Source organism: Hemibagrus wyckioides, linkage group LG15 (genome assembly GCF_019097595.1).
Source record: "Hemibagrus wyckioides isolate EC202008001 linkage group LG15, SWU_Hwy_1.0, whole genome shotgun sequence".
In the NCBI taxonomy this organism is placed as follows: Eukaryota; Metazoa; Chordata; class Actinopteri; order Siluriformes; family Bagridae; genus Hemibagrus; species Hemibagrus wyckioides.
This window is the reverse complement of record NC_080724.1, coordinates 14,369,516-14,396,230: the sequence shown is the minus strand read 5'-3', so window position 1 is coordinate 14,396,230 and position 26,715 is coordinate 14,369,516. Positions and strand designations below refer to the sequence as shown.

Genomic DNA, 26,715 nt, shown 5'->3' with positions numbered 1-26,715 from the left:
CACCGGCAAGCTCTGTTCGTTAATCTTTCAGAAGACCATCACAGAGTCGGATGGACAAAAGAAAAAGCGCAAGTCAAATATGTTCACATGACGTCTTTTCAGCTGGAGTGTATTTTGAATCTTACAGCAATTTTAAGGCTAAACACAGACACAATACCGCGAAGGCCACAGGACAGGATGTGGCAAGATTTGGAATATTTAGAATACACCATGATATTAAACGAACCGATCGAGCTGTTTGTTAATACTGAGAAATTGTGAATAGATTCCTCACTAAAACATGGTTCACGGCCCTTGTTTATCTTACTGGTTTGTTCTTGACATAAATCTTCATTCCAGGCTACATTTTACATTTAATCTGCATTAAAACATGTTCCTGATATTTATAACCAATCTGGAGCTTAGCTTTCAGGTAGGAAGGTGTAGGAATGACGTGGGACAGTAACAGAAGGTAAAGAGGAACCATATAAAATAACGTTTTCATTGCTGTTTTCAAGCGCTTGAACTAACAAAGGGCTGGAGAAAATCCTTCTCTTCTCTTCTCTTTCTACGGAATGCGTGTACAATGAGTACAAGAATGTCTGGAATTTGGTGGGGCGGTAAATGAAGTGTGTAATTGCTGTTTTGGGAAACATTTTACGTTTAAGCCGCTTTTTTTTTTAAGCATTTGAAATTTGTATTTTATCAATAAATCATGATTTGGGTTGAGATGAAGCACCCAGGGGTTTAAATTACACATCATGTAGTGATTAAGCCCATAGCAGACTCTTCACATATTACGTAACACGACATTTCTATTTCATCTTTAGAATAAATGAATTAATAAACACGCAAATATGATACTGGTAGATTTATACGTTTATCATGCACTTTATTAAGAACACCTGTTTACACACACACACAGAGTATAAAACTGCCCAGTGCAACACAATTATCCAATCGGCCAATCACGTTAAAGCAGTGCCGGGCATAAAATCCTGATCCAGTCGAAAAAAAATGATTTGACCGCGGCATGGCTGTTGCTGCCCAATGGGACGGGTTGAGGATTTCATAAATGGCAGAAACGTCTGGGATTTTTAGCCAAAGTAGAGGAATGGTGCTGAAAACAAGAAAGAGTGCAGCAATACTGTGGGTGGAAATGCCTTGTGGATGAGAGAGGTCATATAAGAGTGGCCAGCTGACAAAGTTTACGGCAACGCAAACAACCACGAGGAGCAGGGAAGCGTTTCAGAGTGCACAACACATCGAACCCTGAGGCTACAACAGGCACATGAACTGTACAGCTGAAAATAGGCGGGTGGTGTGTGTGTGTATGTTTTAGAGAGACCAGGTGATGTTTCAGTTTTTAATAAACCTGTGCCTACTCTTGAGTTTCCTGTTCTTGGCTGATAGTAGATGGATTCCTAGTTTGAGGTGTGCGAGATGCTTTTCTGCTCACCATGGCTGTAAAGAGCGGCTATTCTAGTTACCTTCCTGCGTCCTTCATGGAGGACATCCAGATGAACAACAGTAAAATGAATCCTTAACCATGCTAACTGACTGCGCAATGATCATGACAGGGAGTTTTGAAGCTCAATCAAAAAACAATTTATTTCAAAGATCTAGCCTACATGGAGAGAGAGAGAGAGAATTCAACCGCAAGCACATGTCCACTTCAAGCCACTCAATCCAAACACATGTGTTCTCCTGTGTTCTGAGGGCTGTCACGGTACACGCCTGCTTCTCCTCACCAACACTACAGATGACACAGGATGTAGCGTGTTCACACAAACCTCGTGTTTCGAGGAGTGAAAGGAAATGGGGCTCCGCGAGGAAAAAACGGCTTGATCTCGGCCTGCGTTGCTTACAGCGATCCTGCACATGTCGGGGGGGGTGGAGAGGGGGGGGGGCAGCCTGTCTCATTTCTGCCAGGTTGCCCTGAGTGTCAGCTGAATCTCTTAAAACGACAGACGAGCGGGCCAATTACCCTGCTTTTGGCACCCGCAACACATAAAAAAACTGATTCTGAAGAAGAGCAGAGCGCCGGCTTGTTGTGTGTGCTGTCAGGGAGTGTTGGCAGATTGTTCAATTTAATGAGTACACAGCGACTGAATACCCGATCAAGAGTTCTTTTGAAGGAACGCGGCCGCCCGAGTGCAGGAGAGCAGACTCCGCTTGATGTGGTCTGGACACACGCACTGATTTCCAATGAACGTTACGGAAAAACACATTCGCGCAAGTGACTAAATGAAATTAGCCTCAAATGGTGGGAAACGTAGCATAAAAAGAAAGAGCTAGCCATTCTAACTAGACCCATATCCTGGAAAATCTGTAAAAAGGTCAGTGAAGTCAAAACAAGAACAACAAAGAAAGGTAAGTTCCAGTTAAATGGAGTATTTCAAACTGTTTCTTTTAAGCCTGCGCCAGGTGAAGGAGGAAGACAGCCTTGGAAAAGCCAGAAAGCTAACGCTGTCAGACTTGCAAATGAAGAGAAAATCCCCCGGCTTAATCCGATCCGTCCAAATACTGCCTCCAATTTTTCATTTCGCAACTAATAGACTGGGTTTTGAAGTGGTATGCGTCTCATACTGGGCTGTTTAGTCTCTAAACAAGCAACGAAATCAAAGCGCGGATGAAAGGAGCATGCTTTCGAGTGTAGTGGAAAATCCAGGCTGAGTATTGATAAAAATCAACTCCATTACGCACACCAGCTTCCACATGGGATCTTCCCTACAGGTTTGCCTGACACTTCATAGGAAAGCGGCTCCATTTGCAACACATTATTTACTGCTCTCTGCCTGCGAGTGCTTCACACTGGCTCTGGCAGCAGCCGCTCCAAATTGCCCTCTTGGGTGAACTCGGAACGCACTCCGGCTCAAAAGATGGATTAACGCTATGCCAAAAACACTAACCAGATTACTTCTGTTCTGTCACCGTCTCCCTCAAGGCTTCCCCGGGTTTCTGAAAGGCGAGGCAGGAATCCAGGATGGCAGAAGACAACGTGATTGATGGAAATAAAACTGCGAGGGGCAAGTGAACAGTCAGCAGCGCTGCGTTCTCATAGCGAGCACTAATCTTCCATGTAAAACTACTCTAATAAAAGACTCCGAGTGAAGCGATGGCTATGAACGCTCGGCTGACCGAGCCGGCGAGATGACACGTTGTGAGAAAATGATTGGCGGTCGGTTTAACGGCAGGGGAGCCTCACAAAAGAAATCTGCTTTCTTGAGTGTTTTGTTTTGTTTTGTTTGCTGAAGCTGAGCACAATGGGACTGGGTTCGGGGAGTGGGAGCGGGAGGGGGGGGGGCTGAGAGAGAAGGATTCAAACACATTGAGTCACTTTAGGAGAGGGGAAAAATAAGCACAGCTGTGAGGAAGTGTGTGTGATGCTGGTTTTGCTCAAACAGCTCGAACACGGCTTCACTCTGGAGGACCCGTGAGACGTCTCCGTGCCCTCTAGCCTGTGGGGAATGATTACTAATAGATGCCTCCTACGCTGTTTGACTGCCTCTCTCTGCTATTCACAAAGAAGCGAGACATTATTTCACCGTGTCTCACCCCGGCGCTAACGACTAAAGTGAGCCGTAATCCTACGCCTGCATGGAACTGTGACATTTGTACAAGGAAAACAGGGAGTATGAAATCTCTCTTGGAAGAGAACGTTAAAAGCTAAAGTGTCCACTTGAAATTCAGAAATGACAAAGCTCCTTTTCCTGGCTATCATGTGATAAGTGTACCGTAATGCTGTAGGATGGTTGATGGCTGTATTTTATTACTATTGTGGGTTTCGCAATATCCTTTATAAAACAATATCCTATATTCACTCTAGAGGCTCTCAATAAAGGAAAACTCCACCCTGAAAAGCATTGCATGTGACACACAGCATACTGAAGCATTCGGGAAATATTTCTTCCTATGACAACTCAGTGGTTGTTTGTTGCTCGGCTAGAGCAGTTCATTTTATTTAACAGACCTTTAATAATATTATGTTTAATAGAAGAAACATGTGGGACGACAGTCAGGGGATGTTGTTAGTGTCTAAAAACGCTAGAGCAAGAGGCTTCTTTCCTCACTTGAAGTTATAATGACAATTCCGATATAGAAACAGTGCAGACAGCAAACATTTGAGTCCCAGAATGCAATGTGGTGCAATAATGCTGCGTTAAGCCACAGCCCTGACTCCTGCCAAAGCAAGAAGACAAACAAGATGACACTGATTGAGGACAAGCACAAAATCTGAAGCTTTGGGGAAGCTGATCAGTCTGAGCAGACCAGACAAGGTGCAACACGGAGACAGAGTAAAGGACTAAAGAGCCGCTGCATCGCACTCACTAGGTAGCTATAATGGGAGCAATAAATAAACCTTCTGCTGTCTGCGAGCAGTCGAACGGGATTGTGGGTAAGGTCGGAAATTTGTCACCGGTTTGATATTCCACTCGGTATTTACAAAGCATCGCATTACAAGTCATTCGGGGTGAATTTACTTTCTTTTAAGAAGGCGCCAAAGGTCTAATAATCCCGACACGTTATTGTCCATAATATTAACCCTTAATCAGCGTCAACAAACGGCGCCTATAGCGACGGTGTTGAGGAAACAAGGTCACTGAGAGGTAATGTAAGCCTCACACACAAAAGGATTCATGCATCCAGACGTAACCTGCAGGTTAAACCTGAACAACGATTCCTAAGGACAGCATCACGCAAGCAAACAACGCTTACCAAGCAGCCGAGTGTGCAGACGACATTCAGACGACACACTGCGAGCACACTGACTCACTGTAAGCAAACTGTTATGTATAATACGACAGGCCTTGCTTGAGAAGCATGTGTGTGTGGAGAGAGGAAAGAAGGAGAGAGAGAGAGAGAGAGAGAGAGAGAGAGAGAGAGAAAGGCGAGAGCACAAAATGATTGTGTGTGCTCCTCCAATCACACACTGCTGCGAGCTCCATTTGGTCGTGGTGCAACACAGTGGCAGGTGGCCATACAATCCAGCCTGTGTCTCCTGCACACTGAATGGACCCAACACAATGACACGCTTATGATCTTATTCAACAGCAACGGGGGAAACTTCCAATTAAACAAGTGCCCCTTTGTGGAATAGGGTGTAAAAAAAAAAAAAAACATTACATATAAAAATGCTTGAATGAAAGCAATGTATGAAACGCATGAAAGGCAACAAAAACATCTCAGGCTGGTACTTAACGTTTCATCTCTTCTCCACATCACAACGTATCTGCATCACCACACATCACCTCACAGTAGCCTTACTGGAGACATCACGAGGATCGTCGTTACTTTCCTAACATCCAAGATTCACTAAATGTATGAGTTGCTGATTAAAAGTTCAGCATTGTTGTATGTGAAGGTTTTGCTTGGATGTGAACATTGCTGACGTCTTAGGACTCGCATTATGAAGTTAATATATCAGTGAGATCAGAATGATCATAATCACATTCCATTTGAAAACACTTGTAAGAGACTTGTAAGAGACATATATATATATATATATATATATATATATATATATATATATATATATATATATATATATATATATATATATATATATATATAAATAAAATAAATCAGGACAAAATGTAATTTTTATATTGTATATTGAGATATTACAAAAACACAGACCAGTGCGCTAGAAAGTTCATTTTTCCACAACGTCATCTTGCTCTGTGACATATTTCCCTGTTTTACATACAAACCACTTCTTAAGCTCTGTGGCTCTTCTTCTATTACAATCGAAAACATCATGTTGTGCTGTAGGTAGGACACAAACTCATGTAAAAGACAAGCAGATGTTTCGTGGCCGCATCTGATCACCATCTGTCCTCGACCTTATTACATGGTCAACATGTGCTCCATCCTCGCTCACTTTGTCCACTCGGCTTGCTTCGCTAGTAGTAGCGTTAAAAGAAAGTTGACTGGAAACTTTTTTTTTCCAGGATGTTATTAGCATTTCCCAAAGGAAAGAAAAAGAAATATTTCATAAGCAGAATCCAAATCATCAGCCAAATGTGTAGCAACTTGCCAAGAACCATCATGCTGTTAAAACCTAGATCTAGCAATGTTTTATAGGATGACAAAAAAAAAATGTATTTAGTTTCACGAATGCTGCACTTAGAGTCATGCCTTCAAATGAGAAAACAACACTAGTGAAACTATAATCACTAAAACCCTTTCAATTTCACTCTGAACTATCAATAATACCTAAAACAAATATATCTGATGTGAAACTGAGTATCTACATCAGCATGAGATTGTGTAAGCATTTGACGAGACCTGATCAAAGTTTCTCATTATAGTATCGGACCATGACGGTGCATTAGGTAAGATTTCATAGCCTTTTAAATATCCAAGTTTACGTCTCGACATTTTAATGACTCTCGGCCACATTCACGAGGCTCCGCCCCCAAAATCCTAGGTGATCCATATCGCATACATTTACATTTCTAGCATTTAGCAGGCGCCATTAGCCAGAGTGACTTACAACTTATTTTATACAACTGAGCAATTGAGGGTTAAGGGTCTTGCTCAAAGGCCCTTAACTCCGCTTATGTGTTTAGTGTTCATCAGGAAGAGCATCCAAAAAAGAGAGTCCTGAATTAAAAGACATATATATATATATATATATATATATATATAAAATATATTAATTCCCCTTTGAATGGTTAAGCAAGCATCACACTGAGCAATTTCTCTACAGCTGCGTTTACATTTCTGCTGTCGCAGATTAAAATCACACGCCACAAAGAGTTAAGATCGGTCGTCTTAGAAAGCATAAAGTGGCGTATTCTTCGCCTGTGGCTGATTTTGTGCCACTGCAACCAAAAACAGCCGACAATGAAGTTCCGCCTGTGTCAGAAACATTTGTATTTTAATCTCAGAGTGTGAACGCTGCTATGACGCTTGTCTAAAAACCACTGATGGCACAGGATTGAAAGAAACTTGCAGAACCCAAACGAAAAACACGTACTTATTACCTCAAGCTAACTCTGAAGGATGTTTCTGTTTACACCACGTTTTGCGTAAATCTTGTGATTGATGTAAGCAAAGCAATTGAGAAAACATTCTGATCACACACTATCTGTTACAGAATTCAGGATTTAGCTATATACACACATATATACATATATACACACACACATACATATACATACATTATATATATATATATACATACACATATAAATAAACACACCTACACAGAGTGATAAGTAATGATCATAAAAAGCTGAAATAACACAATGTGAATAAGCCTGAATATCTGAAGTTTAAGATGATTTGATCTGACACACGCTCTGATCTGAAACTGTATTATTTTTTCCGTAGTGAAGGCATGTGTTTTTGACTGGCATGCCTCAGATCTCGCATGTAAACACAGAACACAAACTGTCTTAAGGCTCGCCGTGAGCACATCTGTGATGTTTTGCATAACTTAGCCACAAAAGAAGCTTGTAGAGAGCTGGTAGGATACGCAGCATGTATCTGTACACAACATAAAGAGGAAAAAGCACATCGGTAACAACAGTAACTTGTATTTCTTGATCAGCATCATGTCATCAAAATAATCATCATCATCGTCACAGAAAGATTTGCGGTTGAGCCAGGATTACATTGAACACCCTTTCTCTCTCTCTCTTTTTCTTTCTTTATTTATTAAGATCTTAACTTTAGGATGTTTTAGGGATCTGACACATTTTTCCAAACCAATCCTTTTTTTATTTTTTTTGTGCCTTGAAGACGTGTTATTTTGAGTGACGTGACTCAAAGCATGTAAACAGAGAACAACAAAGTGTCTGGTGTTTTGGATAACTTAGCAACAGAAGCCTGGAATGAGAGAGAGAGAGAGAGCAAGAGAGAGGTTACCAAGAGGATATTTCAGCAGCTGGACACTCATCAAAAAAAATAAAAAAATAAAAATAAATAAATAATAATAATAATAATAATAAGTATAATCTGTGCATGCATAATAAAAGCTGAGTCTCATGTCATTGATCTAATATGAAGTCTAATAATCATAGACCCCTGGAGGTCCCTGCTGGAGCCCCAGTTTGAGAATCATGGGAGTAAGAAATGTGTATGAGGGCTGTGTGTGAAAATAAAATATCATTTAATGAATGAAACCATAGCCATGTAAAAAGCCCAGCTGCTGGAGAAAGAGAGGAGTGGAAGAGCAGATGGGGGAGACAGAAACCAGCTGAAGCCACACAGCAACAACAACAAATCAACAACAAAAGCACGAGTCCAGGAGCCTCAACAAGTTCAATATGCACAAGGAGACAAAGCTTTTCCAAGTTCAAACTTGATGCCTGTCCCCCCCCCCCAAGCACAGGCAAGTCAAAACCCTGGATTGTACCTGCAGCAGCCATGATAACGAGCATCCCTGACTGCTGCTAAGAGCCGCGCTGCTGTTTAGCTAGCTAACCCACCTCTCAGCACTATGGTGGCTAATCAGCACCCCCCACAACACCCCCCCAACACTGCTAGCTAATAGCCACTGATTAACACGGAGGCTAATTGCAACAGCCGCTGCGACCGAACATCGACAGAACGGACGAAAAAAAGACGCAGTCGGACATGTTGAGGCTGGAAGTCTTAAATGTTGTGAACTTACCTTGCGTCTTGCTCTACAACATCAGAGATTTGTTTGAGATGGGACTGCGAGCAACAAACACAAAGCGGCAGCAGGTAGCTACAGCTAAAGCTATAAAGCTGTTAAAGCTATAGCTAGCGCGCTATAGCTGCTCTATGGGTGGAAATGGAGCGGATGAGTGATTGACCAACGTTAGGGAGCGACTTTAATCATTCGGGAGGAAATCTTTGTAGGGGTGCGTGTTGAGAGTGATGGGATTGGGATCTCTGTCCTTCTTCAGTAAGAAAGAAAAGCCCTGCATGAAGAAGCTCCTCCCTCCCAGCCAGAGGGACGTGACAAATCCCCGCCTACTGCCAGTGTCCTAAAACGTGATTGGGCTATTCTGCTGCTGTGAGCGCAAGAGCCGCCAATGAGCGTGAGGTTTTTGTGATTTAAAAACGCGTGCGTGGGCGCGTGTGAGCATGTGACAGAGTGTGCGCGTGTGTATAGTAGATTAGGCGTGTGCGCGCGCGTGTTTGGTGTTGTCAATTCATAAAGCTGGTTTGTTGCTTGAGGGAACTTTTAGCCTCAGTCTGTTTGCTTTCATTTCAATCCCTCAACACGTTTTTTTAATACGTCTTTAGCCTGATCAATAACAATGAGAGACAAATGAACTATTATCCAACCCCAGATTCACAAATACAGGAATTCATGGTAGCACAATGACAGAAAGTGTGATGGAATATCAACGATGTTGATGTTTCTCTTTAAAACTAAAGGTTTCCTTAATAAATATGTATATATTCAAGCTCCAGCACTGCCGATTTGCTTCTGTTGGACCCTTGAGCAAGGCCCTTAACCCTGGCTTACATTATGCTCTGAATGTGAGTGTGTGTGGTTTTGTCTATATATGGCCCATTGATGGACTGGTGACCTGTCCAGGGTGTACCCCTGCCTTTCGCCCAATGTGTGCTGGGATAGGCTCCAGTAGATCCCCGTGACCCTGATTAAGAATAAAGCAGATATAGAAAATGGATGGGTGGACATTATGCTCTGACCCTAACTTTCTAAGAAGCTTTGATATGCCAAGAAAAGAAATGTGGCAGATAAAGTTATCATCATCTTCTTCTTCTTTTTCTTTTTCGTCTTCTTCTTCTTCTTCTTCTTACATAAGTATTGACAGGTGACCAAACCATTCCTCCTGCCTCTCAAAATCATGCTGGAAAATTGCTTCTAGGTGTGAGTGAGAGTGTGAATGTGTGTGGAAGGTGCAAGGTGTCTTGTAAAGGACTGAATAAATTTACATGATATTATCTGCCTGTTTTATATGTTTTATATATATCAGTATTCAGTCATAGAAGCTGTTGTAACTTGTTTTAAAAGACAAGCATTAATATTTTGCATTCTTGATCTACCCTACTTCACTGCAATAAACTGTCACTACCCTTAAAATACACTTGGGAGAAAACCTATTAAAAGTATAAACAATATCAGACATTTAACCTTGCTGTGACCTTGACCCTGTGTGAATCAATTCCAAATCTGATCAGTTCACCTGATGGTTATGATGATCATTTCATTAAAAAATCCTACTAAAGTTCAACTTGTCATTCTTGGGATATCACAAATATCCCAGAAGAGACAGGTAGAAAACATAATGCAAAAAAAAAAATACATTTTATTTTGAGGTTCAATAAAGTCCATTCATTGATCCATCTGTCAGTCTATCCTTCCATCTGCCTATAAACCCACCCACTCATCCATCTATCCTTCTACCTATATCTATCCATCCAGTTTTTATTGAGTGGTGATTTATTAGACCTATTTGACGTCATATAAGTTCATTACATTATCATCACCAACTAGCAATAGCAAAAATGTAAAAAAAAAAAAAAAAAAAGTAATAATAATAATAAAAAATCCACAATGTCTCACACAAACTATATAAATAGCAAACAGATGATGCCCGGTTTTGTGTTTGAGCCATTTTGTCATGTCATTAACATTTTGCTAATAGACCCTTTTTAAGATAATATGTCCAAAGTCAAAGTCAACTTTATTATCATTATCCACACTGCGCAGTTTAATGAGCTTCCAGATAGAGTAGTCATATCTTTATTACAACATGTTTTACTCACTTCCTGACCGACATCTGTCTGGAAATGAATGGCTCTCATCATGTGACTAATTCTGCCACCAGCATGAATATATTCATATGAAAAGAAGACAACTTGTAATCTACAGCTTGCTCAAATAGACCAGCGAGTCCTCTAGAGCGTTACAAATCCAGAACAAAATGTTCTGACTGGTTGGCTCAAAATATCACACTATGAAAAATCAATCAGTCAATTTTGACTGTGTGACGTACGGCTTTGGTGTTGTGCTGTGTGTGATTGAGGAAGGTGACCCTGTGAACACAACACTTGTGCACCATGAGTTCTGGCCAGAAACTCACACCATTATCTTTAATAAAAGCTTTTAGGGTGTAGGGTTTGAATGTGCCTGTGACTGTATTCAGTGTAGAGCCCTCTGCAGGAGGGAATGATTGGTTTACAGTCTGACTTTCTGAGCAGTGTGTGTTTCTCTTCCCCTGTCTAAGAAGCAGTTCTGGTCCCAGAGGATTCATTCACAAGTGAATGATCAGGCTGAGCCATTACCACTGAGCTCTGCATGCTGCACTTAACCCCCTGTGTGCTTCCTAACACAATACTGTACACTAGTGATCGCTTTTTTTTTTTTCTTCCTTTGTCATTTTTGCCCCAGAGTAATTCAATCTGAGTTGTCATTACACACACATACACACAGAATGAATAGATGCCTATTACAGATCTTTTGGCTGAAGCGAAAACTGGCACTGCGCCACAAAAATCATGACCTTTTTCAATTTTCAGTGCTATTCTGTAACATTGCGATTGATAGAAAAAGCATGTAGGCCAGTGATGAAATAAAGCTACGAGGATGAAAATGCCTGGGCTCGGCATAACTGGCTGTTATTACCGAGCAGGGTGAGAGATGATTGAGAGATAAGTAATTACAGAGTCCCATAGATAGTGGGGGAAAAAAAGAAGAAGAAAGAAACAAAGATGAAAAAATACACCCAGAATGATTGAACCTGACACTGCTTGGTTTTGATATGCAGATCAGATTTTTATGGGGTGCCAGTAAAGCATGATAAAGGTTAATACAAGGAGGGCTTTTTTTTTCTTTTCACGATTTGCATATGTAAGCGTAGACCACAAAGAGTGGTAAATGGTTATTCAGTGCTATCATCCCATGAGTGGTAGTTCTTCAGACTGCACCTAAACTGCTCCACTGAAATGATCACAACTGCCTGTTTTTCCCTTTCCAGTACGATAGAGGTATCTGAGAAACGGCTGGCTTGGTCTATCGGTGCTGCAGCATGACAGACCGAATGAACAATGCAAATAGAAGAAAAGGAGGAAATTCTAGAGTGCGTGTAGTCAGGAAGAGACGGGGTACGCCGCCGGTGATTGGAGAGGGAGGAGGCAAGAGGTGAGTCACAGCCAATTCACCAGAGTGCCTGTAATCACAGAGACAATAATGCCTACAAGTGCAGTTAAGAGACAGGCTCAGCGGCTCCAAAAGGAGCAAAGCACGCCACCCTTTTTCCTTTGTAACTTAGAAAATGCATGCTTAATGGACCCTCTGCACACATAATACCCCCATCATTCTTGCCAGCACCAAACAGATGGCCTGAATCTCATTCCCACCACTGAGCTACCTTGGCAGCTCATCTGAAACCTTGATATCAATAATCCTTTACATGTCGTGCGTCAAAGTACATTTTACATTAAAGGTATTATTCCTGCACAGTACCTCTATTGGGTGACCAAAAGATACAATGAAGGTGTGTGTAGTGGCTGTTTTCCATGGAATACGGGCGGTTTTATTAGGCCACGTTGCATGGTTGCTATTTAAACAGTGTTATTTCATTATTATGGCACTAGCACACCTAGGAGTGTCACAGTATAATCTATTCAGTCATTAATGTGCATGTGGATCCGCTTACGTATATGTGCATTAGTGTAACGATGGCGAGTTATTAATAGACTGTACTAAAACAACCCACCGCAATGAAAAACATTTCATTAATGTATGAGGCAGGAGTCGGTGGGAGATAAATGCCTGCTACACGTCATGACAGGCAGGGGAGAATGATTATTATCAGGGAGGAATGATTATTAATAAGGAGCTTTCTGTGCATGTTTTTTTCCCCTGTGTTCATGTAGCTTTTCTCCTACCTCTCAAAACAGGCTAGTAGATTTATTAGCTATGCTGAACTGATCCAAGGAGTGAATAAAAGTGTGTGTGGTGCCCTACAATAGACAGGCATCATATCTACTGTGTAAAATCCCTCTATCCTCCATTTTCAGAGAGAAAGCCAAGAGCTTTCAACACAAAAGTGTGGTATCCTGTACAAACCAGTTAAGCAGTTAAAAAAAACTATCAATTCCTTTGTGGAACATCTGATAATTTGCCTCTTGAGACTCATGAGCATGACACAATAAAGAGGATGTGAGGTTTACACACTTTACATAATTAAAATCAACTATATAATGCTATGGCCATAAGAACAAGCTGTTTAGAAGGTCTGCACAAACAAAATACGTCCTTAGAACAACCCAGAAAATCGTTTGATAATGCTTTATTCATCGCACAGTGGGGAAATTTGCATGTTGTGGTCAGATGAGATGAAAATTCAACAATTTGGCCCTGAACATACCTGGCATATTCGATAAAAATGGGGAGTGCATATGAGGTAAAGCACACTAATACATCACTGTAAAATAAAGCTTCGATGCTGTGGGATTATTTTGCGGTTAGTTAGTTACTCATAATGGCCTAGACAGATATTTATTAATCAAGATAACAAATCTAAGTGTGCAACTAGTACACCGATCAGCCATAACATTATGAACACTGCCAGGTGACATGAGTAACACTGATGATCTCCTCATCCTGGGACCTGTTAGTGGGTGGGATATATTAGGCAGCAAGTGAACATTTTGTCCTCAAAGTCGATGTGTTAGAAGCAGGAAAAATGGGCAAGTGTAAGGATTTGAGCTTTGAGTTTGACGAAGGGCCAAATTGTGATGGCTAGACCACTGGATCAGAGCATCTCCAAAACTGCAGCTCTTGTGGGGTGTTCCCGGTCTGCAGTGGTCAGTATCTATCAAAAATGGTCCAAGGAAGGAACAGTGGTGAACCGGTGACAGGGTCATGGGCGGCCAAGGCTTATTGATGCACGTGGGGAGCGAAGGCTGGCCCGTGTGATCCGATCCAACAGAAGAGCTACTGTTGCTCAAATTGCTGAAGAAGTTAATGCTGGTTCTGATAGAAAGGTGCCAGAATACACAGTGCATGATGGGTCAGGGCTGTTTTTGGCAGCGAAAGGGGGACCAATACAATATTACGCAGGTGGTCATAATGTTATGCCTGATTGGTTTATGTTTGGCAATGGCACAGTCTGGATTTAAACTCTACTGAATACCAGTGGTCTAATTGAAGAGGGCAGTCCTCATATACTAATCTAAGAATGTAAAGCTAAATACAATATCCATCATTCCTCTACAAGTGTCTCCGACCTTGTTACATGAAGACATTACAGAAAAAGAGTTACTTTCAGCAAGCTTACAGCATTCCAACATGTTGAAATTAAAACAAATCCCTTACTGAATGGATACTGTTAAGTGTATGACCTGACCTCTTTACTAGATTCAGACTGGATCATTAAAAAAACAATAGAATTAAATATTCATAATGCTTTATTCAATACAGAATTTTTCAAAGCAGTCATTAGAAGTCATTTGCATAAAACAAACTCAAGCATTATTGCTTGAGAATTTATTTACTTAGGTGTGAAATTGAATACTTAATTGAATAGATTAATGCCATTTTCAGAAAAAAAGCCTTTGTATTCCTGACATTCTTCTTTTAAAAACTTTAAGCTTCTTGTTACAAATCTTGAAGGTGTCTACTTTTCCTCTCTCACTGTACTCTACTCATCAGTCACATATTTTATTTGCACTTCACTCCAGCATTCAATCTATTTCAATAATGGGGAAAAAAGCAGCCGCGTTTGTGTCGGTTCCTCATATGCCGTGACCTTCTCATGTTACACAGTGTGCTTAACAATGTCGTTATCCACGTGCATTTGATGCTGTGTAAGCCGACGTAAGTCTTATATAAAACGAAGGGATCATATCTAAAAAAAAAAGGATGTTGAGGTAAAACTCGGTATGTCAGCTGGCTCTGTTTAACTCAGTTAGCTTGTTTTCTTTGCTAATGCCAGGTCAGAGTAGCATCAATTCCAGTAGCTATGTTATTGGCAAGGCAGCAAGTCAAATTCTAGTAAATCTTAAATATTGTCCAGGTAGCTGTCTTATGTTGGCCCTTGAAGGCACAGTGATTAGCAGATTTGCCTCGCACCTCCAGGTTTGAGGGTTCAATTCCCACACCTGTAGACACATATGTATGCGACTGTGCCCTGTGATGACCCTGTCTAGGTTGTTCTATGAGTCCCCTTGGACAGGCTGCAGGTTCCCCACAACGCTGAGTAGGATAAAAGTTACAGAAACCCGATCGATGTTGGCCTTTCCTAAATAATGTTAGGAAAGGAGAACATTTAATAACATAGTAGTAGTTGAAGTTATATTGGCCAAATGGAGCAATTTTGAGAAAAACTGGACCAGTGTTGGCAGCGTGGTTGCTCAGGTGGCCCATCAGTCTGTCATCAAAACGTCTAACTATTCATAGATTAGAAATCCAAACATCTTTTCAACAGATGTTTGAATTCAATTCAAACATCTGGTGGTTTTTTACATGATATTTATCTTCTGTGTAGAGTTAGTAATACATGCTGTGGATAACCAGCAAAAACTCTCAGAGACTGAATGATGTTTCCAGGTGTAGCTGTTTTACTATACAAAGTTTTAAATCAGTATTATTATTATTATTATTATTTTTTTATCAATATAGTCAAGAATATATCTATCTATGTTTTGAGAAAAAATGACATTATTTAATAACTTACATAAAAAACATAAAAAAACATTTATATTTTATACTTGAATACCTTTACGTTTTTTTTTACTGGGGTAAATATATTTATTTATTAATATATATATATTTTTTTAGATATATACCTTTGTTTTGATTAAAGACATTATGCATACAGAGAAAATTAAATACTACTTTAGATAGAGCTAGGAATAAAGACGCCAGCAGGGGGAGCCATCCTCTTCAGAACAACACCAAAAATCATACACTATATCACCAAAAGTTTTGGGACGTCTGCCTTTACATGCACATGAATGTAATATGGAGTTGGCCCACCCTTTGCAGCTATAATACCTTCAACTCTTCTGGGAAGGCTTTCCACAAGGTTTAGGAGTGTGGTTATGGGAATTTTTGACCATTCCTCTAGAAGCACATTTGTGAGGTCAGGCACTGATATTGGACGAGAAGGCCTGGCTCGCAGTCTCCGCTCTAATTCATTCCAAAGGTGTTCTATCAGGTTGAGGTCAGGAGTCTATGCAGGCCAGTCAAGTTCATCCACACCAAACTCTCTCATCCATGGACCTTGCTTTGTGCACTGGTGTGCAGTCATGTTGGAACAGGAAGGGGTCATCCCCAAACTGTTCCCACAAAAGCATGAAATTGTCCAAAATGTCTTGGTATGCTGAATCATTAAGAGTTCCTTTCACAGGAACTAAGGGGCCAAGCACAACCCCTGAATGCAATGATTTGGAGGGGTGTCCCAAAACTTTTGCCGGTATAGTGTATAAGTCTATATTGAATCTACTTTGGCCATTAGAACAAATACCATTTGATAAACAGGGTGAGGCTGGTGCAGAGTGTTTTTCTTTGAAAAGCAAATTATAAGCAGTATACATAGTGTTAGGTAAAATAGCCCAGTGATTAAGTCTGCTTCAGATTGTGTCATTACTCTGAAATAACAGCAGAGGTCAGTACAGACCTCTACATCAGTCCTTGTACGGTCTTTAAAAGCAACCCTGGCCCTTGTTAAACACTGCAAAATAGTCAGTTGCTTATTGTTTCTTAGAAATGGAAATGAAAATACAAGCATGACTATAAGGTAGTAGAGTAAGGATCAGATGCCATGGCTAGTGGCTGCTGTGCAGCCTGGGTATCTTTTGTTACCTGTTCATGGGTCACTGCTTTGGCCAGCACAGCATCTCTTATTACCAGACTCACACCAAGGAGGAGGCATTATTACTTTTCCACTCTACTCATGTTACTGTTCAACAATCCTTTTCAATTCACAGCTGCTCAAATAGATAATCTATGTATAGAGGTTTATGTATCCAAGCAAGGAATCAACACTGATTCAGTTACACCTTCCACACAAGTTTATTTGTTGTTATGCCACACTTTACAAGAGCAAACACAATGAGCATACGTTACTACACACAGTGCAGAAGACTGAACTTAACTCTAAATTAGAGGACCAGACTCAGTACAACACACAAAAAGCAAAGGAAACATTTCACACGATACACAGATTATAATTAAAGGACCAGTGCTATTATTTGAGTGCCAAAGCATAGGAAGATGGGCGTTTCATTGGCACAGAAACACATTCATGCCGTAAGCCTACAGACTTGGACCTTGAATTTCAATGCGTTTCCAGCATCCGTCTGCTCTGGAGAGGTGATACAAGGTGGCTTAATGTGTGGGAGCGCGAGTATGGTAAACAGTGGCCTGAAAAAGACCTGCTCTTCAGATGGGCTTCCTGAAGTTCTGGCCAGCAAAGCGGGCCTTGTCTCCAAGTTCCTCTTCAATCCTGCACAGGAAAAAAAAAAAATTCAACACTCCATTATCGCTGATCTGTAAACAAACCTTTTTATACTAGACCATGAAATTTATCCTTCTTTCTGCCATATTAATTATAAGGAATATGCCACCATAATTTTAACCTAATCGATATCCACCTTATCAGCAGCATGTTATAGAAAATATTTCATTTTAATTTCTGTGTACTGAGAAAAGTATAGAAAAATCTGTAAACTCTGATAAAAGGCTTAATTGCAGCTGTTGGGGCAGTGAAATATTAATGTGAAGCTGGGGATAACAAGCTCATCCTTAAAATCATCCTAAGTGATTTAATGGATGCTTAGATACTTATGGATTTGATAGAGTTCAATAACTGCCCTCAGGCTTTTGTAATACATAGGGTTTCTCTTCAGTACAGATTCTCAGCAATGTGTCCAAACTGTATGTAGTGACCACTCAAATGCTGCAGATGTTAGAATTTAAAGGAAAAAAAAAAAACTGGAGTATTTGTTAAACATGAAGAACATGCTGTGTCCTCCATCTCTGTAACCATCGTACCTGAGCAGCTGATTGTACTTGGCCAGGCGCTCAGACCTGCAGGGGGCACCAGTCTTGATCTAAAGTAAGAGACACACCCCAATTAGTTTACTCTTTCTGTTTATCAATTAATACAGAAGATTTATTGTAGTTACACTCACCTGGCCAGTGCAAAGGCCAACCACCAGATCGGCGATGAAGGTGTCCTCAGTCTCTCCAGAGCGGTGGCTCACCATCACACCCCAGCCGCTGGACTGAGCCAGCTTGCAGCTACACAAAAGCAGCAAAGAAGTCAATACATGTTAACAAACTTTCCAGTATGTGCAATGTGTTGCACACTAGATGATGAAATGCTTAATACCGAAAGCCAGACAGAGCGTTCGGTCACTTACGCCTGGAGGGACTCTGTGACAGAGCCGATCTGGTTGACCTTCAGCAGCAGGCAGTTGCAGGCCTTTTCTGATACAGCTTTAGCAATTCTTTTGGGGTTGGTCACAGTCAGATCGTCACCCACAACCTGGATGCTGGTGCTGCCTGTGAATTTGGACCAGGCTTCCCAGTCATCCTGGTCAAACGGATCCTCAATGGAGACAACTGAGAGAAACATAAAAACCCCATTTGGTTACAACTCCAAATCAATTGCATGGTCTACTAGTAATTCATGGAATGAAAATAATAAAAGTGAATGAAAATAAAAAAAGGGGTGTTTGGAATAACAAAAGAATTATAAACAAAATATATTTAATAAATAAGCTTGTGTTAGCTTTTAAATCGGGCATTGATTAAAAATGCAGCCATCCGTTAAATCTAAATTGCACAGAGCCCCTGTAAGCCCCAAGGCCACAGTGAAAGGGCCATGTGTGCTCAGGGGCACGTACATCACAGAGCACATTATCACGACTCAGTTGATGGCTTCAGGGTTTATCCCATTAAAATTAACCCATTAAATGCTTTGGGATCCCCCCCCTCCACTATTATAACTGGGACATCAATTTGTTTAAAAGTCAAAGATATTAAGGTTTATAATGTCAATGTAGTTAAATATATTAGGACTAGTGTGACAGCATATAAAGCTTAATCTTAACAGCAGCTATAGTAGAAGATAGAGAAGCTACCAGCACTTTGTGTTACACATCACAAGACTTAACTGAAATATATAGAATAATAACTGAAGCCTTTAGCAAGCAGCTTAAGTGATGTTAAAACCCAAAGCCCTCATTCATAGCTGATGAAACTGACCAGGATAATCCTTCACAAAGCTCTTGTAGAGGTCAGCCAGCTGGTCGTGGCTGATGTAACGCTTGGGGTCATCAGGCGACTTGAAGTCCAGGTCATATTTGCCAGCTTTGTAAAATTCAGAGGCTGCCACATCCATGCCAATCACAATCTTGTCAGTGTAGCCAGCCTTGCCGATGGCATTCTTCAGCAGCTCAAGGGCTGGGGGAGAAATACAGAATTAAAATCAAAATCTTATAAATCCCTGATGCAACACACTCATCATGGTTGCATTATTCTTCTGCTTTTAAGTTCTTTTGCAACTTCTACATGAAGAAACCGTTTCTAACATATTTGGAAAGTTTCCTTTACAGTTTCTAAAAAGAAACCCATTTCTTATAGATCAACAATGGAACGATGCTGCAGATGCACCGACTCAAACAACCTAACAATAAACGTCTTTTGCTTTAGAGGTTAGAGGCAGCAGGGTTCAACAGCTGAGAGACATTTGGCACAACATGGCAGGTCTCACTGTAGGTGCCTGACTGTCCCTGCAGATGCCTGGTATGAAATAGGAAACCGTGCATCTGCTTAAGGAAGGAATTTCCAGTTACAGCACTCGAGTACTAAAATTAGGGCCTAGGTTTAAACTAGGTCTTATGCTGGGGATGTCTCATTCTTAAAGTGTAGATTTGTAGAACAAATTATAGAAGATTAAATTAGTGAATACAGTTTAAGATTTTCTGGCTTCTGATACGTTTTAATAAGGATACTGAAGGTTATAATTGGAATTTTGTATATAAAGTGTATGTGTGGACATGAGGATGGGAACAACTGTATGTGGAAGTGTTACAGGGACAAGAAAAAATAAATAAAGCAAACAAGGACAGTTTTATGTTAAAATCAAATACTGTATATCCACAATAATGTGGTATTTGCAGTCTTGTCCTAAGAGGGAGAATAAGGTAGAGTAATTTAGTCATTCTGATTCTATCTAGGGTCTAACATTCATCTGGTTGGGAGCTTGCTGCCTAGCTTTGATAAGCTGAAAATTAAATCATAAACAGACAACAGATATTCACCACAATTATAATGGTTCAGGCTTTGGATTGTTTTACTTAGCACATGAACTAAAAGTGGAGAAAACCTTTTTTCTTTCAAAAAAAAAAAAAAAGGTGCAGCATAGTTGGGACATGAAGTTTAAAGTAGCATGAAGTGGCATGTTTGACTAAAGCAGTACCAGTTGAATGAAATTTTCCGTGCTCATACAAGTCGAGAGTAATGCAGCTCAGAGTGATAGAATCTTCGCTTCAATGCAGATTTCATAATCGTGGATTGCACACACTGAAAAACTTAAACATAACAACTCTGACTTTTTGCAGAAGGAAACACACAAACTCCAACTGCCACTTTATTTCTCCCCTCACCTTCTTTGTTCTCCAGAATGTTGGGGGCAAAGCCACCCTCGTCGCCCACGTTGGTGGCGTCTTTGCCGTATTTCTCCTTGATGACGTTCTTCAGGTTGTGGTAGACCTCAGCACCGATACGCATGGCCTCCTTGAAGTTGCTTGCTCCAACTGGGAGGATCATGAACTCTTGCATGGCCAGCTTGTTGCCAGCGTGGGAGCCCCCATTGATGACGTTGAAGGCCTTGCAAAAATATGAATGGATTTATTATCCATCAAGTGCGACAAATTATCCCAAAGAAAACGGGATAGATTACACTCTGGCATGAGCACAATGAACATTTTACATGCTTACAGGCACTGGGAGGATGACCTCTGGATTTCCAGCAAGGTCAGCGATGTGGCGGTAGAGTGGGACACCCTTCTCTGCAGCACCAGCCTTGCACACAGCCAGGGACACACCCAGGATGGCATTAGCGCCGAATTTAGCTGAAAGTTTTCAAAAGTAACACGTTAAAAAACAAATCTAGTTAAATTTATATACATGACATTTATTTTGCCATTTCAACAAAGCATGTTTATTAGTCATGTATACATTTATTTGTGATGTTAGCTTACATTTGTTGTCTGTGCCATCCATATCAAGCATCAGCTTGTCAATCTTCTCCTGCTCCAACACAGACACGTCCTGTTCGATAACGAAAGGAAAGTCGTGAGAGGAAACCTTCTGGCGGCAAGTGTTAGGCCATGAGGCTGGGTTAACTATCATGCAGTCAACACACAGCCTGTGCAGTGTTAAACAGCTTCACGGCATACAATGGTTGAAAAAGGACATACCATTCCTTCTAGTATTATTGGTACCCTTCATGAAAATGACTAAAAATGACTTGAATATAAAATAAAAACACAATCATTCAAAATGTCTGCACAGAATTTCTTCTAACAAAAACCTTCTCGGATTAAAGTAATATTTTTCTTTAAAAAAAAAAATTGTTAAAATTAATGCAAATTTTTCATCTTAAAAAATTGTCATTAGATTTTTCATAAAATATTAAAACTTTTTAATTAGTTTTTTTTTGCTCTCAGTCCCCAGGAACTCTCTCTATCTCTCTTTTTTTTGTTGCATTTAATCATACCTTTATTCCAACGGTAATTATAAGGTTGCACAGAACTGACAATTTAAAGGATGACGGATGGAGGCGTGAATCAAGACTCCTCTACAAGCGTCTCTCAAGGTCAGTCATTACAAAAAGAAACTCGGTGCTGGTTTTTCCAGGGCAGTTTAAAAAAATAAATAAATAAATAAATAAAATAAAACAACCCAGGCGCCAATAAGTTCAGAAGAAAATCTATACTCCTTCAGAACACTGTTTTATTAAACATTAAAAACCCACAATGTCTGAGCTCAATATTTCACTGGTTACAGGTTTTATCTATCCCTTATTTTCATGAAGGGTGCCTACAGTTCTAGTGGGAACGGTATAAACTGCATTGTCCTGATTAACGGTCGTCTCATGAAACTATTCTGTCTGTCTCTATGTCACTAAATCAAAACTGAATTACATTTATAAATCACCTTAACCATGTCAGAAACCTATAATCTACAATAACACACATTGTTGCGTTAGTCAAAGAATAAATATTCCTACCTGGCTAACCAGGGCAGGTGCAATTGTTTTATTGATATGCTCAACAGCTTTTGAGACACCTGCAAGGAACAAGCAGACCATCACTGACCCGAGTGGAGGGGGAACATGCAGAGTTAGACATTAGATCACAGGCCTTGAAGTTGCCCCAAACATTTATTAGTGTTCAGGTGAGGGAGCTTTAGCACACATCGAAGAGTTTCAACTGTTTCTCTCAGGACTCCTGTAATCAGTTAGTGGCAAAAACAAACTTGATGCCTCATGCTCAGATACACACCGTTATAATGACCCTTACTTCAGTTACTGCACACATTCATTTACCTGGTTACACAAAGCTGGGGCCAAGAACTCATTTACATATTTTACAGCTCTTTTCACCCCTGACAGAGGAGAAGGAAAGTGTCAAAAACAGGAGAGACAGTAAAACCAAGAGAAAGAGAGATGCACAGTAAATAAACAATGGTTACATGGCTGAGGAAATTTCCTAACTGAAAACACAGTGGCAAATGTGTGGTTTTAATAAGGTGAAAATATAAAAACAACTATAAGCTTCGACTAAGTGATTCTAAAAAAAAATGTAAAACCCCTTTGTCTAACCAGTACATTAATTCACAGCTTTACTAAACCAAAAGTCTTGGAAAGGTCATTTTTCCAACACGAAACACGTCAGCAGTTCTTGTTGTTCAAGTCTAACCACCTAAGCAAATCTTAAAGTAAAGAGGCAAACAACAACAGTCTCATAACTTGTTTTGTAATAACTTCTAACCGCACCTTTGCCCAGATAGCGAGTCTTGTCATTGTCACGAAGCTCAAGGGCCTCATAGATACCAGTGGAAGCACCGCTGGGCACTGCAGCTCTGAAGAGACCTAAGGAGGAAGCAACAAATTATTATTTTTAGTTTACATTTCATATAATCTTATAACAGACAGCCCACCATCCAGCTAGTCAAGGTGACTCACTTCATCAAAAATCCCCTCTACAACTGGAGTGGCACGATGTTGCCCATATAAGGTTCCCCACCGACTCAAATACTGCAGATGTGAAGCTTCATTAACAGCATCATTGACATATGTATGACTGATACTATATCTATGGTCTATGTTGAAGTTTTGGAAGGAGTCTTCAGTGTTGTTGCTGTAAAGTCTTAAGTACAGATATTTCTTTAAGCTTTCCACCAAGGCAAAGTCTTCAGGACAAAGGTTTGTGCGTTGCTGTGTTGTGGTTACGCTGATGCTGTGTCTTTCAAGTTTAATGAAATGATTGCTTACAACTATTGCAACCCAAGAGAAAACAGGAACTAGCCTGTTTCATGGAGGTTCCACAACATTAAATATGAATATAATCAGATAAGCTGTATAATATATGATGAAGAATGGTCAGATTTAGTAGACCAGGAATGGTGAAATAGGAAAATTAACAACTTTTGAGGTGGGCACTGAACATGTCAGACTGTAGTATTCTTTCTTCACAGAATACACATTAATGAAAAGATTACTGATGGCTAAAATGTTTAAGAGGAACCTTGTTAAAAGTCTAGCCTTTTGTATGAACAGGTGTTGTTTGCTGTAAAAATGTTGATATAAGGTGTGACCGAGTATGACTCCTGGTCACTCCTGACTTGGAAAACCTGTGTGAGGGTGAGGCCACAGTACACACTACAGCAGCTCTCCAAAAATAGTATAAAAGATGACTAAAGCTGTACTCAGATTGCAGGGAGAGGGGTTGTCCCTCAGCTCAGTACATTCTGGAAAGCTAACTTGACCAATTTCTTAGCTTGGAGGCCCGAACTTCAAATAATTATTCAGAACTTCATTAACAGTCAGGTCTTATATTAGGAGCTGAACCAGTACATTGTTCGGCAAACCACGTGTGTAAAAAGCTGGAACCGTTTGACTACACAGTGGTGTAAAGGACCTTTATAAAAGCAATTTGCAACACACATGCGCAGAGTACAGCAAGTTAAAATGCTCATAGCTACATGGTATTTATTTCCATTTAGTCACTTGGCAGAGGTTATCCACAGTGACTTGACTTCTATTCCATTTTACAGTGAAATGCAACGCAATCCAGGCTGTATACCATTACAACGACTATTTATATTCACCTACCACCTGATCTGCTTCCTCCAGCTTACTGGACAGTACATGGGAGACTGATCATGGAGAAAGCAACTAAATGGCTCATTCATTCGGAAACTCTACTGCCGGTATTTTGCCTAGTAAATCCTGATGTGGCATCATTCACAGCCCCTTTGAAATGATGTGGCTGCTGCAATGGAACAGGCTTTGTCTGAGGGAATGCTCTGAATGAATAATGAGTCTAAGTATATACAGGAAGAAGACATATGGTGCAAAGGGTTGTATACTACAAAACAGGTTGCAGAAAAACATGGGTTGTGATGAGCTTTTTTTCCTGGGACATGATAGTGATGGAAATCATTACCTTTCTTAGTGTAGAGATCAACCTCAACTGTGGGGTTTCCACGTGAGTCGAAAATCTCACGAGCGTGAATCTTCAGGATAGACATGTTGCAGGATCTGTGTGTGTGTGGGGAGGGGGGGAGCAAAACAATAACTTATTAAATAAATGCAACATGTGATACATACTGAACACACTGAATTACTTTTCACATGCAACACAATTCTAGAACGTTTGTAAAAAGAGTACCCAGGCACAGAGCATCGAATGTGTGATTCATTCTAGTAAAGAAAATGCTAGTCACTTACAGAAGGACTGAATGAATAAAGGTACTTTTCTTGAATTGCATCAGCATGGAAATGCCTTTTTTAAAGGGGCAACCAAAAGTGATGAGTTCATTCAGACATTTGCATATTCTCTGCTCAACCATTACAGCATGACATCTTAAGACTTAACATGAAATCGAAAATCTTTCACACACTCACTTTCAGTAAAAGGCTACATCCTGGACAAAACCACATCAGACCTATAGCCTATTTTTCGGGAACAGAAGGAGTCCATCATGCACATGCTCATTCACACCTAGGAGCCAATCAACCAGGAGAGAAAGAAACCAGGAGACCCAGAGGAATCCCATTTGGCCACGAGGAGGAGCATTCACAGAAACTCAGGATCAAATAAGGACCCTGAAGCTGTAAGGCAACATCCTTATAGTTAAGTTCCCTAGAGCAGGCATTTGCAAGAGCTGTGCCAAAATGTGTCACCAGCAAGAGGATGACTAAATTTTCCCCTTTCGGGTACGATTCATACCAATTTCAGGACTAGAGCACCAACATTTCAGAAAAATCAAGTCATACTTAAATTAACACAAGACAATTTTCATAAGCAAATAACTATAAATGCACACTACAGAATCAAACAGCAGTAGTGAAGGAAGTTCGGCTATTAAAGATTTTTACAAATATAAACCACTTAAGAGTCAACAAATACATTCACAACAACTGCATGTGCCTTAGCTGGACCAATAGAAAATCTTGTGGCCTTAAATGTCAATGAAAACTTGCCATTGGCCACAAAACAGCAGGCTGCATCCACAGCCACAAGATAGACAGCAGCACATGATCCTGCACCCTGCACTGAGCAGTGTATATTTTACACCATTCACTGTGAAACTGCATGTAAAACACTGACAAACGGAAATAACTGACTTCCTGTAGTTTCAGCACGACTGGATATGACATTAAACTGATGGTCCAGAGCCTAAACTCAACAGGTGAAGGTCAGAAAACCGACACAGAAAATCAATAAGTCACGTCATTTCTAATCCAAGTTAAACGCTGCACCCGATTCTGACGTCATCAAGCGCCGACCATACGTGCACTATTTTTTATATTACACAGCATTTTGTGACAGGAGATTGAGGATGGGAAAAGTTTAGGCCGTTTGATGCGTAAGGCAAAAAAATAAATAAAATAAAACCCACACCACCACGTCGACACAAATCAAACACTTAACAAAAGGTTGAATTGTCCAGGTTCTCATTTCAAGGATAAAAACTGCGTCCTTGAAATCCGTAAAACTGCAAATTAGTATCAGTCACTTCATGACGAGCGCAGCTGAACACGGCCATAAACCGACAGGCGCCCCAAAATAGCCAAGACTATCATGGAGGAGATAAATAAGTCTAACTATAACTCTCCTGCAGGATTAAAATCCAGAAATCCTTCACTTTGATCGTTTAATTAATATTAATATCCTGGTTAACTCTGAAATCTAGCACGCGCTTCCGTCCTCAAACGTCACGAAGGTTAAATATAATCTCTCACATATAATCTGTCAGTCCGGTCCATTTGAACCAGAGCAGTATGTGTAGTTAAATGATTACATCTTTTTATGCCTTACCTTGCCTAGCTGTGTGCAAGGACGGCGGTCTGGTCACTTCACTCTCCGCAGCAGAAGCAGAGAAGGCGGACGGCCACGGGATTGCGCAGTGATAACCCTGAAAAAAAATCAGGAAGCGGCGCGTGCAGGCTTTTAGAGCGACGTGATTGGTCAAATTGGCATCACGCGGCACGCTCGTGCATGAAGAAGCGCACGTTTCCCTCAATCACA

The 26,715-nt window shown here is 40.5% G+C and overlaps 2 protein-coding genes across 3 annotated transcripts in view; both read right to left on the bottom strand.

Annotated features, from left to right (window-relative positions):
• Nucleotides 1-8,853, bottom strand: part of rerea (arginine-glutamic acid dipeptide (RE) repeats a) — a 160,116-nt gene extending 151,263 nt beyond the window's left edge. The window contains exon 1 of the mRNA XM_058409149.1: nucleotides 8,606-8,853. The gene's annotated coding sequence lies outside the window, so the exon portion shown is untranslated. The remainder of the gene's footprint in view (nucleotides 1-8,605) is intronic.
• Nucleotides 8,854-16,933: 8,080 nt separating this feature from the next.
• eno1a (enolase 1a, (alpha)) lies at nucleotides 16,934-26,608 on the bottom strand. Of its 2 annotated transcripts, none has more exons than XM_058409710.1 (12): nucleotides 26,506-26,608; nucleotides 24,628-24,722; nucleotides 22,956-23,051; nucleotides 22,506-22,564; nucleotides 21,157-21,226; nucleotides 20,894-21,027; nucleotides 20,560-20,782; nucleotides 19,157-19,354; nucleotides 18,310-18,511; nucleotides 18,079-18,187; nucleotides 17,939-17,997; nucleotides 16,934-17,390 (listed from the first exon to the last, which is right to left on the bottom strand). In XM_058409710.1, exons 2-12 carry the CDS (start codon nucleotides 24,710-24,712, stop codon nucleotides 17,327-17,329), a joined length of 1,299 nt encoding a protein of 432 aa, XP_058265693.1. In that variant the 5' UTR covers nucleotides 24,713-24,722; nucleotides 26,506-26,608; the 3' UTR covers nucleotides 16,934-17,326. The 2 variants fall into 2 exon arrangements, with proteins under 2 accessions (XP_058265693.1, XP_058265692.1); XM_058409709.1 differs by lacking the exon at nucleotides 22,506-22,564 and adding an exon at nucleotides 22,188-22,246.
• Between the last annotated feature and the right edge of the window lie 107 nt (nucleotides 26,609-26,715).